This window comes from Hyposmocoma kahamanoa, unplaced genomic scaffold (genome assembly GCF_003589595.1).
Source record: "Hyposmocoma kahamanoa isolate Upper Pololo Valley unplaced genomic scaffold, ASM358959v1 65, whole genome shotgun sequence".
Classification (NCBI taxonomy): domain Eukaryota; kingdom Metazoa; phylum Arthropoda; class Insecta; order Lepidoptera; family Cosmopterigidae; genus Hyposmocoma; species Hyposmocoma kahamanoa.
Genome location: NW_020653853.1, coordinates 4,028,248 through 4,046,246, shown reverse-complemented (window position 1 = coordinate 4,046,246; position 17,999 = coordinate 4,028,248). Strand labels below are relative to the sequence as shown.

At 35.5% G+C, this 17,999-nt stretch overlaps 1 protein-coding gene across 1 annotated transcript; it reads right to left on the bottom strand.

The window, feature by feature from the left end:
- Nucleotides 1-5,449: 5,449 nt before the first annotated feature.
- On the bottom strand, nt 5,450-17,816 carry LOC113231282 (H/ACA ribonucleoprotein complex non-core subunit NAF1). The gene is made up of 5 exons (XM_026465524.1): nt 17,383-17,816; nt 14,598-14,758; nt 12,254-12,360; nt 9,889-10,025; nt 5,450-6,168 (listed from the first exon to the last, which is right to left on the bottom strand). Exons 1-5 carry the CDS (start codon nt 17,760-17,762, stop codon nt 5,571-5,573), a joined length of 1,383 nt encoding a protein of 460 aa, XP_026321309.1. The 5' UTR covers nt 17,763-17,816; the 3' UTR covers nt 5,450-5,570.
- Between the last annotated feature and the right edge of the window lie 183 nt (nt 17,817-17,999).

Below are 17,999 nucleotides of genomic sequence, written 5' to 3'. Positions count from 1 at the left end.
AGAGTATGAAGTTCAGATTTAAATTACAGGCACATGGGACTTATCAACTTATGTCTGAGGGTGACGGGCGCAGTGGCAGTGACCCTAAGAGCTTTGCGATTTAAAGTTCTGAGTGATATTGCAATTGTTATGGATAGGCATATCGCTCACCACCAGCCGCACGACTTGTTCGTCCCGTCACTTGATATTATAAAAAAAATACATTTCTGAGTCGTAGCAGAGAGAAATGCTCTGCGTTACTTCGAAATTGGAAAAGGAACATGTCTCTCCATTTGGTATTATAAAAAAAATCTCAGATTTTTATTCTAATTATTCTCTAAGTCTGACCGCAGTGTTATAAGTTCAGATACTGTCTACAGTCAGATACTGGCTACGCCTATAATTAAATTTTTTTAGATACAAAAATCTAAGGCATTTAGATAGAATTTTCTTATCTTAGCTTAAAAAAAGACATAATATTTTTAAAAGACAACTCTTCTATCTAATTTAAATAACGTAACCATGAAAATATTAAATATTCAATGATTTACCAGTGCACAGTTAAACGTTTCGGAACACTGTAAGATTAAGGGTCGTATTCCAGAACTCAACTCAATGCTCAAGTCAGGACTTGAGTTTGATTTAAAGCACTGGAAATCATACTCAAGTCCTTGCCATTGGGATCGTATTTCCAGTACTTGAAATCATACTCAAGTCCTGACTTGAGCATTGAGTTGAGTTCTGGAATACGATTCTTAGGGTCGTCTTCTAGAACTCTACTCAATGCTCAAGTCAGGATTGCACTGGAAACACAAGCACTGGAAATACGACCCCAATGGCACGGACTTGAGTATGATTTTCAGTGCTCACTGCAATACTCAAGTTCTGATCTGAGTATTGAGTAAAGTTCTAGAATACGACCCTTAATCACCCGATATTTGACGGCGATTTCACGCTGCATGTTTACATCGTGCGACAAAACTACGAAAGTCTTTTAAATGAATTCCTACATTTAACGTTCGTAATCTAATCCCACAAAATACGTGTACCTTATCATGAGAATTATTTTAATTTTGGACAAATTCTTTTGCAAATTAACAAATGCAATCATCACTCAAGCAGTACTATTTTTTTTTTTCATAACACGCACATTTGCTGGTACTTTGACGTAATTGTAAATTTTGGCAAAATTTATTCACGTTTGGAGAAAGATCGGCAGGAATTTTCAATTTATATGTATTGTAAAAATGCACAAAGTTTTATGAACACGTCATAAATTTGAAATAAAAATAAAAAATCCATTTCAATCCATCTCCTGTAACATTACAAGAAGAGCCGAAGAAACCAAATGAGCGAATAGTTGTTTAGGGATAATATTTTCTCTTTCTCGCGTGTTTTCTGTGTCATATGAGAGAAAGGAATCTAAATACCGGTCTGGAATATTACCAGACCCTATTTTGTGTTAAGTGAAAACTCTGACTAATACTGTATCAATTTCTGTGAATACTAGATTGTAGCGCGTAGTGTCTTAGATTAAAAGTGGCCCATTCACTGTCCAATATGTTGGTCAACATAGACGGACATACCACCATCACCATATTAGGCGGTAAAATCTAAATACAGTTGTCTTGGCAAACCAGAAATGATTTATTTGATAGTTTTGACGCCTGTATCACCCGGCTGTTTCTATTAAGCAATAACTAACATTAACTGGACACAAGAAGTGAATATAAAACAATCTACATACTTTTTTTACAATAACAAGTTTGATTATAAGTAAATAACGTAAACAAATACTCGATTGAAAAAATGATGAAAAAAACAATTCACAAGTCCCTCTCTGTCAGCCATGATGTTAGCCAGTGAACAGGTCGCCTTAAAACTTAATATTCTAAATATTATTAACTCAGCAACACCACACGATCAAGTGATACGATGTAAGCTACTTATTTAGCGAACATATTATGTAATAAACATATTATATTCTTTAATCATTTTGCCTGTAAAAGCAATTGATAATCTTAGTATAGTATATAATACGCAATATAGAATAACCCCATGGTGTGACAGCTATGTGTTGTATGGCCAATAGAGCGCTGTAAAACAGCTAAAATTGGCAGGTAATTATTTTTTATAGTGGAGACCCCTGTATTGTTTTTTTGCCTTCAGTGTACTCGATACATTATTATAAGCTTTTTTAAATCTAATTTTCGGAATTAAATCAAATTTTCGGCATTAAATATTTGTCTATAAAATGTATTTGTAACGCTATTATGGAACCTTTAATCAATTATTTTCAATCGATATCTGTACAGTAGAATAGTTCCTAACATGTAATCGATACAAAATTATAACCCTTGAAATTTAGAAGTAGAAGAAAAACGTAATTTTTTCATAGATTTAAGTTTTAATTTTATGTTTCATTGAAATCACTATTTAGAGCTAATAAAAAAATAATCTTACTATGTATTTTTGATCGAAGACTGCTCGGAATCGTTTTCAATGATTTGGACGGTTAATTTAGTTTGTTTTTAAATTACAATTTATTATTAAGTAGCCCCGTAGAGGCAGTTTTTAAGGAGTCTCAGACAGCTTTTTGAAATTATTTGATATAGTAATCTGTATTTTTATAATAAAAATAGCTAATGTAAGTTCAGTTATCCCTTGTAATCGTGTATCCTACATGCTAAATGATAAGTTTTTATGTTTACGTAAATTTGTGTTGTATAAGTTTCCTAAAACGATGTACGGGTCAACATTTTTTTTAAAACACCTTCAGAAAAAGAACTAAAGTCCATACAAAAATATTAGGACTTTAACACAAAACGACGCACCGAGGGTCCCGTATGATTTCCATGTGAAAAAGCCCTCCACAGCACAGTCTGTAAAATATCGGCCTCTAAGACAAAAGCGTTAAAGGTTTTGTTTGTTTTAGACATGTTTATCCAATTTTTCTTATTAATAAAATGTTGACTCCATTGCCTATTGTTGACTCTTACATCGTAAAATTTCAGCAATGATGAAAGTAATTTATAGAATGTTAGATGAATGATCCGTTCGCATTTATGTTAATATTCTGTTGATTTGAACAAAATTATGTGATTCAGAATTGTCTGAAATTATTTTAGTTTACAATTTTTAATGAAATATTTCAACATGCTCGGTAATATACGAATATTTTAGTAAAAGACAAAAGTAATTTTAAAACACGAAGATTAGAACACTAACACAAAATGAAAGCATGTAACGTCATTACGTCAGCACCTTGGGTAAAATCGTACAGTTTTGATGACGGCCAAACAGTGGTGTTCGACCCTTAGATTGTGATTGTGCTTTAGGCTCTGTGCAGCGTGTGGATGTTCATTAATTATGGGTATATAATATTTTGGGCAGTTTTTTTAGATGCCCTGGCTATACATTACGAACCTAATTGACTTCGGCATTATTTTATTTTTCATGCAGTTTAATGGAAAATAAATTATTGTTCATAGGTTTGTGTTATGTTTGATGTTTCGTATATGTTTTTCACGTTGCACAAGGTTTTAGTCGATCAAAGTTATCTGCATATCGAGCTTGATGAAGATTTCGACCAAAGGTTTTTTATTGGTGTCTTGTGTAATTTGAAATGTTCAGAAAACATTTTGTTCCTTTGTTAAGAGTACATTTATCACAAGATTATTTCTTTTAACTACTAACCTAAAGTTTATTCAGCCTATCGTAATGCAATATACTTACTTATATTAACGATACTCGAGTATAATTTATTGTATGGAACGTATGTATGGAATAAGTTTTTTGTTAAGTAAATCGAGGATGTAGCGACATGCCTATTGTTTTTAATCGTCGACTTGTCCTGTATGTGAAATGTGGCATCATTTTACGTTGTGATCATGTGAGTGCAAAATTATTTGTATCCAGTTTCGTTGACTTTGGTCAATTTTTTTAAGGGCAGCAGATATCATTGTATGTTTAGTTCTGCATAGTCTATGAGCAGTATTTTTTAGAAGTATCCTTTTATTATTATGATCTTTTTATTATTTTAACATTTATAAAAACTCGATCGTTAGTTAATTTCTAACAATGAAATATTTAATAAAGAAATCACAAAATTCATTTGTGTTTAAGTTTAAAACAATCCCGATCTCGATTTCAAGTGTAATTTTCTTCTTAAGAAATAATTTTGACATTTTTATTTTGACGTCTTTTTTATTCTAGTTCAGTATACTTATTAGATACGACGTCAAGATAGGAGCATAAGGACATTTAGTTCTCGTGCTCCTACCAGTAGGAGCATGAGGAAACGCCCGATCTACGAAAGTATATTGAACAACACAGTCTGCTTTACACTTTGACTTTTGACCCGTTTCTTATCGTAAATGGTATAGTCGAGTTTTAGATTTGTAAAGTTGAACGTGTGGCTTACCGTATTTTTAAGAGACTTCAAAATGAGGAGGTTCTTAATTCATCTGTATATTACGCAATTACTCCTATTTGGGAACCGATTTTGATGATTCTCTTTCTGTTGGAAAGAGGTTATTATTGGGTCCATTTAAATTCGAAAATATTCCACGTCTAAGGGTGGCTACTATATAAATATATAGTAATAAATATATAATAAAATACAAACTATCGATGATGGAGAGGATGAATCCAATTTCGTGCACTTTCCGGTAACCAATTTCAATAAAATTTTGGACCAATACGCCAAGGAGGCGACCCGCTCAGGCTGTCTCTCATTATCCAAATGTTACGCTCATGACCTGACTTCGTTAGCTAAGGATCCTCTAGATTTGGACTGGCATGCGCACTGGGTTCAAACTAGCCAAGAGAAAGGCGCGTACTATGCCGACGTTCAAAATAACATCCCAGTGAAACCATGGTTTGTTAAGTTTCGCGAAGCTAGTAAGGCAACCACTTCTACGATCTGTAGATTTAGACTGGGTCACACTTGTTCCCCTGTGTTGCTCAATACAATCCGTGTCAGAGAAAACTCTTTGTGTGAATGAGGTCTGGACGAGGGATCCTAAATAGATTTTCGCCTTGTATGACCTCCTTTCCTTCCTTCATTCCACGTCCTATTATCCTTAAATCCCTCCTTCTTTATGTGTATTTTCCCTTTAATAATATAATGTAATACTTTGGTCCGTTATTTCTCCACGATTGTTTTTTTTTTACCCCGGGTATGATCTCCACAACAGCATTCCGTCGAAGAGACTCGTCTAATAATAAATACCTTGCTGCTACCTAAATGTTGACGTTATTGAACAATATTAACTGACAACATTAATCGAAACTGACACTGGCCCAAGCCTAGTGGCCGCCATTAAGGAAATAGAATAGAATAAAACTTTGCAAATAGATATAATTCCATGAACTTTTGAAGTCGGTTTTTTAATAAATAATTATTTTAAATTAGAATTGAAAATATTAAGGGTTTTTTTTCAAATAAAAGATATAAAAAGTATACTATAAGTAATTTATTTTATATAAATATAGATTTTGTTTTTGGATAACCACACTTTAGTATTGTTAGACAACTATCTATCGACTAATATTATGAGATATCTTAAAAAACTAGAAATCGTGTGCGTTTAAGTCCCCGGCGGGGGTGGGGGCCCGTTGACCCACTGAGGGGGCCCAGAGTTGCAATAGGGAGAGCCGAATATAGGAACATTTTGTCTGAAAGGTGGCATGTTCATGGGACCGCCCATTCTAGGGTTCGCTCTAAAATGGAATGTGTTGCCCATAAAAGGGGGAGGGGTACTTGGATTAAAGGGGGGTGGAAATATGGGAGGTCCACTAGGGAAATTTGGAGGCGCAGAGAACGGGGGCTGATTTGGATCGTTTGGATGGGGAGGTGGTGTCCGCATATCGAAATTGCCCCACGGTCTTGCGAACCTAGTGAAAGAATTTGGATTATTTCTCCTAGATCCAGCTGAGAATGGATTCCGTCCCCTACTAGGTCCGCTGCCAAATCTGCTGCTCGACTCTGAAGGTCTTTGGTTCCGTCTGGGCTCTGCCATCTTTCTGGGATTCTGTTTTGAGGTTTCTCCGTCGGAGTCTTCGTGTTTTTGTTTGGACTCTTTCCTAGCTCTATTCGCTCTTCGTTCTTCCTCGTCGTCTGAGTAATCGAGTTGATGAGATGGAGGCTCTACGTCGTTCAGCCACGATGCGTCCGAGCCTCGTATTCTGCAATTTTATAATATTCTTTTTGTTAATACTCCTTGATGTACAAACTTCACGTCTTTGGCATTTAAAGAATTATTCAGACATAATGGTTATTTACTACCGCTGCAGGACCTTTATACTATCGATTATTATTATATACTTATTACTAACGATTCAGAACTCTTCGATATTTTAACCGAATCGTTCGATTAGATATCGTTCTCGAATCGACTGGCGATTTCCGAGCTATTCAGAACATTCGAGCTAGGCGTTTATTCGGATTAGGATACGATATCGTTATCCAACAGCATTTACTGAGTTAGTCGGTGTAATGGATTATAGGAAAAATGAAAATCCTTTTATATACATTTTTAAGAGTTTAAAGACCTAAAATATATTAAAAGACGTATGATGCGAATGAAGCTTCGTACTTGACATCACTTTTTAATTTAGTCGAGCATTACTTTTTTATAATATCAAGTGACGGGACAAACAAGTAGTGCGCCTGGAGTTAAGTAACACGCCTGTTCATAACAGTTGCAGTGCCACTCAGAGCTTTAAACCGCAAAGATCTTGTGGGCACTGCCACTGCGCCCGTCACCCTGAGACAAGTTGACAAGTCCCATGTGCCTGTAATTTCACCAGCACCCTTGCCCTTCAAAACCGGAACACAGTAATGCTGACATTACTGCTTGGCGGCAGAAATAGGTAAGGTGGCAGTACTTCCCTGGACGAACTCTTTCACAAGCAGCTCTACTAAATTACTACACTGGAATGTTAAATAATATTCTATAATATTTAAATTTCCACCGAAATTATGGAAAATTACCCAAGTATCACCTTAATAATATAATAATAATAAATTTGTTTCTATCCACACATTTAAGTTACAATTTTTAGCACAAAAACAGATGTTATTTTTTAAAGTGACAAAATTTGAAGGAGTTATCAAATCCCGTGTGCTTGTAATTTCACCAGCACCATTACCCTTCAAAACCGGAACTCAGTAATGTTCACATTACTGCTTGGCGGCAGATAAGTAAGGTGGTAGTACTTCCCTGGATGAACACTCTTTCACAAGGTGCTCTGCCGCTACTAATTTGACAGAAATTGTTTCGGACGCAGAACGGGAGCACGATATGGGAGCAGTGGCAAATTCATTCCTCAACGATTAGTTGATATATAAATAATGCACTCCGCTACCCACAGCGGTAGGATATCCGCTTAGGTTTAGGAATAGTGGGAATACCGCGTACAAACTCGGATTTCGCTACTCGCAGCGGCAGCTAATAACACCTATATCTGAACAAGCCTTTATGGAGCAAACCCTAGAGTATTTTTTTCAGTGGAATCTACCTTCCGAGTAAATAATAGAGATAAACGTGACATTCTAATAGTAGTACTACTAATGGCACGTTACGGTCTCATTTTCAGACAAAAGTATTTGCATAAATTATTCATAAGTTTGCACATAAGTACTTGGTTCCATTTGCATTAATATTAAAATATAACGCGACTATATTTTTATATTTGTGATATACTGTGACATACTAGGTTTGTTCAGTTGTTCATACTTTATTGGTCCCAAGTGTAACGATGCAATCGCGCGTTTGTATCGATGCAGTCGCGCGCGTGATTCATGCTTAAAATCGCGCTTGTGTGTAAAGGTAAACGATTAGCGACTACATCGCTACAGCACCGCGTTTGCATCGCTGCCAAAAATTGCCGTGTGTAACTACTCTTAGGCTCAATTTACATTGTCGTGGATCGTAATTTTGTAACTATAACTATAGCTATAGCATAGCATAATTCTTTATATCAATAGTGTATACAAAACTAAATACAAGCCAAAAAAAGAGGTCGCGCGTCTTCCGGAGAATTCTCGCGCAACCTCGGGAATTCCCGCAGCTACCATATCGTATCTTGTTTGTACATTACACAATTGTTGATGCTATGTATAATTTTGTTACAAAAATTAGCTTAGATTCCGTTTAGTGACAATGTTGGTTGGCTCTTTAACTAGTGGATAAGGAACTTGATTTTGTTTCAAACAGGCAATTATTTAAAAATCTTTGAAAGCAGTTTGAATTGTTTTTAAAATCAAATTTAAGTCATCTTTCAGTAAAATTTTCTATATACGGTATTTAAGCTACTTTCCCTCTATGTGGCATATCCATGTGACGCCCTGTATATCTTGTAAGTGAATTTCGTCTGGTCTTCTGTCCGTTATACGATAAAAAAAGTATTACAGCAACACTTTTAGCAGGAAGACAAAAGTGAGGAAACTTTTTATCTTGAGATAGTTTGCATCCTTTCGACTCAGAGATAACCAACATTCCAGTGCACCTATGTAAATATTAGTCAAGGTAACTGTGGACTACTTTTCAGAAAAGAGACACGAGTCTTAGGTTTTTGTTCAACATAATATAAAATGCAATGTTATGTCCAGATGTCAATAGCATATTATTATTATTGACACTTTGAGCACATCAAGGTTTGAAGCATACCTTGTTCTTTTGCATTAAGGGTGAAATTCGAATAAGTGGGTAATTTCCATGTTAGTTTTGTCTACTTAATTTCGGTGGCAATTTTCATTACTTGAGTTTTCGAGTAAATTATAGTGAAATAATATATCAGGTTTTTTTTTTAATAATATCCTATACACGCCTGCCCATAACAATTGCAGGGTCACCCAGAGCTTTAAATCGCAAAGATCTAAGGGGCATTGCCACTGCGCCCGTCACCCTGAGACATAAATTGACAAGTCCCATGTGCCGGTAATTTCACCAGCACCCTTACCCTTCAAAACCGGAACACAGTAATGCTGACATTACTGCTCGGCGGCAGAAATAGGTAAGGTGGCAGTACTTCCCTGGACGAACGCATTCACAAGGAGCTCTAAATTACTACACCGGAATGTTAAACAATACTTCATGATAATATTCTATAATATTTAAATTTCCACCGAAATTATGGAAAATTACCCAAGTATCACCTTAATAATATAATAATAATAAATTTGTTTCTCTCCACAAACTTTGGTTACAATTTTTAGCACAAAAACAGATCTTATTTTTTAAAGTGGCAAAATTTGAAGGAGGCTGGACTGTAAACTAGATCCACAGATCTATGTCTCACGGTCGTATTCTAGAACTCTACTCAATGCTCAAGTCAGGATTATACTGGAAACACAAGCACTGGAAATACGACCCTAATGGAAGGGACTTGAGTATGATTTCGAGTGCTTTGAATCATACTCAAATCCTGACTTGAGCATTGAGTAGAGTTCTGGAATACGACCCTTAGGCTTCCACGCTGAAACTTGAACTTGAAACTTATTGCCATTTACTAATTTTAACGGTCGAAAACGACGAAAAGATCTAATGTAAAAATTGTGAACTATACTATGAATAAAAATAACAAAGGGAACACGTATTTAAAACAGTCGTGTGTGCCTACGTTTACGTGTTTTTGTGTAGGTATGATTACATGTATATGTGTTGTGTATTTAAGAGTGTATGTAAGGTGTTGTTTGATTCATATTTTATATTTCCACATCTACGTTTCTACGCCTATTAAATTTTTGTGCGAATGTAATGTAAAGTATTTAAGTGACAAATTAATTTCTTTTTCAATTCAAATGTATTGTAGCTTACAAGTGTCAAACTTTATGTATTCGAGTGTATCTTGGTTTTACGAAGCGATATTTGCGAGGTTATAGAATTGCGTGAGATTACATACTTCATAAGTTCCGAAAGGAAAACATAGTTGGTATGTTGGCTGCGCGGTGCGATGAAGACCTCCATGCCAGGCTGCACACCGCGCTCCGTCACATGGTCCTGAGAGTTGAATCGCACGCAGTAGTGCGGCTCTGTTACCTAAACAACGGACATTTATTTTTAACCGACTTCAAAAAAGGAGGAGTACTAGTCAAGTATGTTACACGATAACTCATTTGTGAACCGATTTTGATGATTTTTTTTTGTTGGAAAGAGAGTACTTCAGTTGTGCTCCCATTTAAATTTGAAGAAATTATTCCCGCTCTAAGGGTGGCAAACTAGCGGATGAATCCGGTTTCGTGCAATTTCCGGTAACCGGATTTCAATATAACTTGGCAAATAGATGTCATTCCACGAACTTTTGAGGTCGGTTTCTAATGATTAAATATACGCGAGTATATTGATGCAGTCGCGTACAAATCGCTAGTGTCGCAATGTTTCACGAACGCGCGTTTGCATCGCTGCTAAAAGTAGCTGTTTGTAACCGCTCTTATAGAATTCATGCACTTTCCAGTAACCGATTCCAATAAAACTTGGCAAATAAATGTAATACTCCGTACTGAGATTATTATGGAATCACCACATCTATCGAGACAGAATAGGCTTGAGCTGTTCTGAAAATGTTTTATGTCCATGTAATAGAAGTAAAAAGAATGTTGCGCGATTCTCTACCGCTCTGATCACCGACACGAAACGCTCAAGGTCTTTTCGTCCTTATTACCTCTATATAAAGCTTTTTCTGATCGGCTTAATGCTATTCCGTGTCGATAAGTGTGGTGAGTTCCTTACCTAGAAACTTATAATAAATAATGGATGAATGAATGAAATATTTTTTATTGAAATAAAATATAAAATGGCAACACCGAATTGTAATTTATGTATAAAAATAATAAGTTAATGTGCAACAGGCGATCTTATTGCTATGTAGCAATTTCTTCCACGCAACCAAGGAATATCTTCATAAATACACTACATAATAATCAATAGTTACAGGTTTCTTACCACAGCATGAGCAAAATAGACGTCGAGTTGCGCGCTTGCCTTAATATTTGTGGAATAAAGTCGAATATTAATTTTAAATGTAAAGGAGGACCGTTGTCCATACCTAAGCAACTTACTTGAGCCCCTAAAGGTTTTATTTTACCCTTTTAAATGAGTACATAAAAATTGCTGTCGCAATAGAACGTAGGTTGGATGACCGCATCTTATAAATATCTTATGAGATTACATTTAAGCCGCATTAGCGTCAAGGGCGGTCAGAGTATTTCGTTTCGAGAGCACATAGCGACCGCCTCTTCGTTTTATTTTATAAATATTAAATGGACTTCGCCTAAACCATTACCTAGCCAGGATCTACGATGGAGCAAGATCGTCCAGAAGATACCTATTCAAGCGAACCTTAAAAATATGCAAGTCGTGTATGCTCGGGAACACAGACGCAGGCAGGTAATTCCATTCCTTGCATAGATATGATTCCTTGGCTGTACACATTACAAAGGATGATGAAAAGAGCTTAATACGTCTGAATGGAATATCAAAGGGGATGATACACTGTCGTTTCAATCGTAAGGGATTTTTTTGTATCTCTAAATGGTATGTAGAAATGTAGTTTTGTTATAACATGTTTGATAAGGCATTTCCATTATTTATAATTTTAAACTATGATAAATTAATGTTAAATAGCGTAAGATCGCATGTTAATGTTTTAGCTTTAGTTCGAATACTGAATTAAAGTTGAAACGATGACATTTTTTATTTTCATCACTGCAATCGAAATGTCAAAATAATTTAAAAACTTAAATACTAAAATCTCGACTCTGGTAGCAACTATAAAAAATATTAATAGCACCAAAGAATGAAGTTTCTTTGGCAAAAAGAATTTTGCTATGAAACTTTTCAGAACGCAAACCGTGGTTTGAGGACAGCGCATACTCTAGAAATACGTTAGTCTTAACTTTCAGGTCATAAGCCTTGACTTTAGTTATGTAACAAATTGGACGATATGACAAATTTGATGCTATGTTTTAGGGTGCTCCTTCACCGGGAAGGCGAATGCCTGTAATGTAACAATCTGTTCAGATTGCAAGGCTGCGACTCCACCAGATATAGTGGAAATGTTTTCAAGTATTTACTTAAGTTAGGTGCCTGCAAGTGCCTTTGTGTGAGTTTGAGTGCCATGAGTGCATATTTGAAGAAATGGATACTTAATTACTTTAATACCATACTTGGCACCGAGTTATAATGAGTGACCACCTTTATAATAATACCGCAATAACTAGATATAAAAAATGTATCAAGTAGTCATAAATATAAGATAAAGCTCTTACTGGCCCGAATACATCGAAGACTTTTCCTAACGCTTTCGCCCCATTTTCGAGGAACAGAACACTGTCCAGATCCACTGCAGGTGTCTCAGGAAACGCCCGGACTACAACTGGAACAAAATTATAATTTATAAAACTATTTTAAATTTGAATTTTTATTGTTGTTTTATATATTAGTGATGATCATATTTCTTTAACGATGAAATTTAAATTATGTTATTTTGACTTTTATAAAAAGAAATAAATGATGTTTGTCATTATAATTATGATAGTATTTGTTATTCTGTTAAGTTGGAATGATAGTTGAGTCTCAATAAAGAGCCAGTGCAATGGCACTGATGGTATTTATTCATTCAATTACTGACAAATCCATGTTGCTTCGCCCCACTAATATAAATAATCTTTTAACTTTTGTGTTTCCCCCCTATATTTGTACTCTAAGTAAATACATCTAGTTAAATAATATATATCTATAAATCCGTATTACATGTTTGTGCTGTCTTTTGTTTTAGATTCTCACCTGAGTACTTCCGTGGACCAATCCATCAACACCAGTTAATGTCATAATAGAACTCACATGTATTTTTTTTTTTGTTTTCTGATAATTTTTCTTTAGATCGTGACGTTGGCAAAATCATCATTCTATGTAATGATGGAGCCATAAAAATAAAAAGTGAAGTGTATCCATGTTGCCTTACTAAAACTACCACGGAAATATGCATATCTTAATTTTGATCTCCTCTAAACAGCAATTTAGACAAAATTAAATGTATTTTCTTTTTTTTAATTTATTTATTTATGTACTTACGCCATTAAATTCCCATTGGGGTTGGCAGAGACTATCGATTGCTACTTAGGACGATCCTTACAAACTTCTCTTGCTGCACTTACATTCATCACATTCATTCCATTCATCAATCTAATACATGCCCTCCTAATGTTCTCACTATGCACTCCAGCCTTTTTAAGAACAATCTCAATGTCATAAGAGAATGTTTTTTCTGGCCGTCTTCTTCCAATGATTCCTTCTACATTAGCTTTATATATTTCTTTCGTTAATCTACATTCATTCATTCGCTCCATGTGCCCAAACCACCTCAGCATACCCTTTTCTATTTTTGACACTACATCCTCTTTCAAACCACATTTTTCACGGATCACAGCATTCTTCACTCTGTCACACAGCCGCACACCACATATTCTTCCGAGGTATCTCATTTCAACTGCATTCACTCTACTCTCATCCTTCTTCTGCCATACCCAACACTCACTCCTATACATTAGCGTTGGAACCAACACAGCATTATGTACCGCCATTCATGCTTTCTCAGATGTAGACTGGCTGCACGTAATTCCCTTTATGGCTCCGTTCACCGTATTTCCCTTTATGTTAAATAATTAGTAGACTACGCCATCGAAGAGCAGAATACCAAAATATTGCAATGGCAATTGAATAGTTAGTTTGATGGTTAGCCACTGACAACCCACATCTCTTAACTTTTAGCAGAATACCAAACATAAAATCCCGCCATTGGCATTGTATCTATATACACTTTAGGTTAGTAGCAGTAGAGCTCCTTGTGAAAGATTTCGTCCAGGGAAGTACTGCCACCTTAGCTACTTCTGCCTCGAAGCAGTAATGTTAGCATAAGGGCGCGTGTACACGCTAAGAAATTCGACGTGTCTGCTACAGAAAAGATGAGCATGGTCTTGTACACGATAAGAACTTTGTCGGATCTAGTTACGAAAACATGTGTCTGTTGCAGACGAGAAAATGATGAGTATGTACACGATACGAATGCTTTCGGACAGACGTGTGTAGGGTAAAATGTGTTAGTGCATTACGAGTCTTCCAGGTAACTGTCGTTTTACTACCGACTGTGAGAAGAACTACGTTGTTGTATATGTTGACTGCTAAGCAACACCCGGCGACACGCAGAGCGCGTCGTGCCGGGGGTAGACAAGATTCTTTTCTTGTCCGGCGCCGAAGCAGTGTACACAGTTCGTGTGTAGAAACGACACGAATTGTTGCATAGACCCGGCGACTTTTCTTAGCGTGGACACGAGCCCCTGCTGCGTACCGGTTTTGAAGGGTAAGGGTGCTGGTGAAATTACAGCCACATGGGACTTGTCAACTCATGTCTCAGAATGACGGGCGCAGTAGTATAGTAGTAGTAGCCCCTTAGATCTTTGCGATTTAAAGCTCTGAGTGACACTGCAACTGTTATGGACAAGCGTGTAACTTCCCATCAAGTGCACAACTTGTTCGTCCTATCACTTAATATTATAAAAAAACAACTGAGATTATTTGAAATTAGCCGTTTTGGGAGCCTGGTTAGTTACTTACCTAGTCTATCGACTATGCTGGCAATGGTTCCAATTTTGATGGTCTCCTGGGCCGGCAAGCTTATAGCGAGGTCTTCAATTGGTGGCAAGTCATCCAGAGCTAATTCCCCATGGACTTTTACGGCATCCGGCTTACCGGCTTTGCCCCCTTCTGTTTCATCGCTAAAAAAAAGTTTTTTTGTAGCTTTTTAATTTGAATTTTTTATCTATATTGTAAGAAATTTAAATATTTAAAATAAAGTTAAGTAAGTCATATAAGTTAAAGAAAACCAAATGCCTTTTATGACTCTAATAACTTATATCTAAAGAATGTATATAATAACTTGTTGTTCTTTTCAAAAGAGGGAGATGATTAGTCATAGCTGCTAAAATTTTAAATAAGAATCAAAATTATCTAATTGTCAAAATAAAAATCAAATAATTGTTATCTATTAAGTATACACACTAAATAAAGTTAAAATCATTAAATTGTACTGTCTTTACCAAAGAAATGTTTTTTACAAAAAATTAACAAAAACTACCAAATTTTTTTATTTATAGAGTTCTAAATGGATTACCTGTTACTGACACAGTTAGGCCTGTAATAGTTATAATTAGTATAGTTAGTTTCCAAAACTGAACCAAGTGAATACAAATTACGTGTTTAAAAATGACCTTACTGACCCTAAACTGAAGGTATGCTATACTATGCAAATATATATAGGTATCTAATACATATTCATATCACCATAGACTATATCACAAAAGTCCATACTTGCTCATACGCATCTTCCAAACAAGACTATACGTGACCTTTCATCGTATTTAACTTACTTTCCTGACTATATATAGAAATTAGTTATAGTATATAGAAATTAGTTAGTTCTGACTGTATCATAGTAATAATAACCCACACACTCAACATAGGCCCGCACTAGGGAAACCCTGCATCTCAGGTGCTAAAGACACACACAGAGACAACCACAAATTACACACAAACTCACGAGAGATAAATGTAGGCTATAGAAATATTTATCCCGGCAATTGTGATGAATTACCTATGCATAATATGCCACAACTAAAGGACATCAAAACAGTTACAGGCAGGAGACTCCCTCAGTTCTTTGAGACTGTTGGCCTTGGCTCCGAATTGTAATGCATAATGATCACAATAGAACAGCTAATAATTGTAATAATATAGGAATGCACAGCTCCCAAATGAAGTCACCTGAATAATAATTCAGTATCTGCCAGTGGCAAAGAGATGTCGCTTAATATTTATTGATCAAAAACATCTTGCATCCTTTAACATTGGCTTACATATTTCAAATATCAACCCTGTGCCACAGATATCTCGTAATAACTAGCAAAAAAATCTTGATATTGTTTTTAGCCATAGTTAACAATCCTTGCAATGGCCTCATGGGGTTTTTCTGATACAAATTGGTAATTAATATTGTATCTAGTTTGTACTACTGTCCTTTGTCTCTTCTTTGTTCATTGTTGTATATGAAAAAAAAATTTTTTTTTGTGGTGAATACTATTGCTTATTTAATAGTTGAGATTAATTATTGCATATCATAAAATTATTAAATCCATAATTAGAGTAAAGAATTATATAAGACTAAAACTTCAATCTGTCTCCAGAAACTGCTATGCCCTTCAGGGTTTCATATGTTTGATGTACACACGCCAGCACATCAAGCTACGCATTGTCGTATCTTGTTCTGTTGCACTGGAGGCGATTTTTTAACAAAAATGTGTAGTCTGATGTACCGTTATCCGTACAAAGAATTACTAAGGGTATCTACATGTGAATTGCAATAAATAAATCAATAATAACTGCATCACATTTCAAAAGCTATTGTAATTATTTAATATTGTAATAGCTACACAATCCACAAAAGTGCTGGTGGGTTTTAAATTTGGAATTTTAGTGCTTAAACATTCTTGCCACAAGGCCATCATGCAATAGGTCACGTTCTTTTCAACACCTCCAATGTTACAATAAATGGTTATGACTAAACAACTGGGTCACAAAAATTGTTAATTCAATTATTTAGTTAATTAGTTTCAATCCTCGTACAATACCTACTTTTACTAATTGTATCAATTTTGTTACAATTATGTAAAGAAGTAGGCGTATGTCCAGTAGTGAATGACATGGCTATGATAAGAATCCGTCACATAACAGTATCATAAAATTATATTGATTTCCAGTAGAAAATGTTAAAGTAAGCCATCACTAAAGGTTATACCAACTGTTAAATACTCTTTGTTGAAATTGTACTGTATACCATTTACAGACGAGCTCCATGCTCTTTGTGTAGTTTTACATGTCACTCAGCGCACAGCATTAGGCTGCTAGCAGATGTACTACAGTGCATGCAGTTGAGACTTCGACTTCACACAATTGCATTTAATTATCAACTTTAAAGTTTGTCTGGTAGCAGCTTTAGACCACCATTGATATTTGGAGTTTTTAACATAATTGTGTACATGTGCTTGGTGAACTTATATATCAATGTCTGCCATTCCAAGAAACAAGCTTATGATGTCATGACAGTTCGAAAAGCAAAAAAAATTGCAAATATATACCTACAATATTCAAAAGTTCTCTTTTACGATAAATTTAAGGCAATAAAATTAATATTAACAAAGTGTTGCTTCCTGCACGTAGGATTTCGAGATTGTAATGCTAAATCTCTATTCCACCAACAAGTAACTTGATGGTCTTTGTTATTGGTCTATACAGAATTACTGATATATGCAGGTTTAAATGTTCCAGACGAATTTGAGCGACTTACCCGCTAGAAATCTCTTCAATATCTTTCACGGAGTCAACATCACTGTCACTGGAATCACTCGAGGAACTTGAATCGGAATCGCTGTCTACATCCCTATATTCAGTCACTTCATACTCCACAATGCCACTTTCGCAGTTATCTATGATCATATGCCTCGACGTTTCAGCAAGGACAGCTTTAGGCCTAGATAAAGGGCCGTGCGCGCAAGCATTTATTATGTTATTCTTCAGCACCATTTCACTCAGTTCGGCTGCATCTGAATCATCATTGCCAGTATGTTCGTTGGATTGTGTTTCTGTATCATCAGAATCTGAGTCTGAAGCCCCATATTCAGCGATCAAACTTAGAGACACGTTTTTATTATTCTCCAGGTTTTCCATTGTGGCGAACGATGCGTGAAAACGCGTGTACAAAATTTGCACTTTCAATGTACTTATACAATTATTTTAATCACTAACTAAACAGTCTATCCTCCAGTTCACACACTAGTTACATATGCACGTGAAATAAATTACTTTTAGTGTAAAAATAAAATAAAACGTGAAGAAAAACAACGAATCAGACATAGCAATAAAAATGACGTTTGGATTTTTTTCCGATGTTGCCATTTATGAACT

Bases quoted from the DNA above. Each gene is read 5' to 3' on its own strand.
- LOC113231282 (XM_026465524.1), bottom strand. From the start codon at position 17,762: ATGGAAAACCTGGAGAATAATAAAAACGTGTCTCTAAGTTTGATCGCT. The intron at 10,026-12,253 runs GTAAGAGCTTTA...TCCGTTGTTTAG, and splicing joins TCTTCGATGTATTCGGGCCA to GTAACAGAGCCGCACTACTG. The intron at 6,169-9,888 runs GTATGTAATCTC...ATAAAATTGCAG, and splicing joins TTCCTTTCGGAACTTATGAA to AATACGAGGCTCGGACGCAT.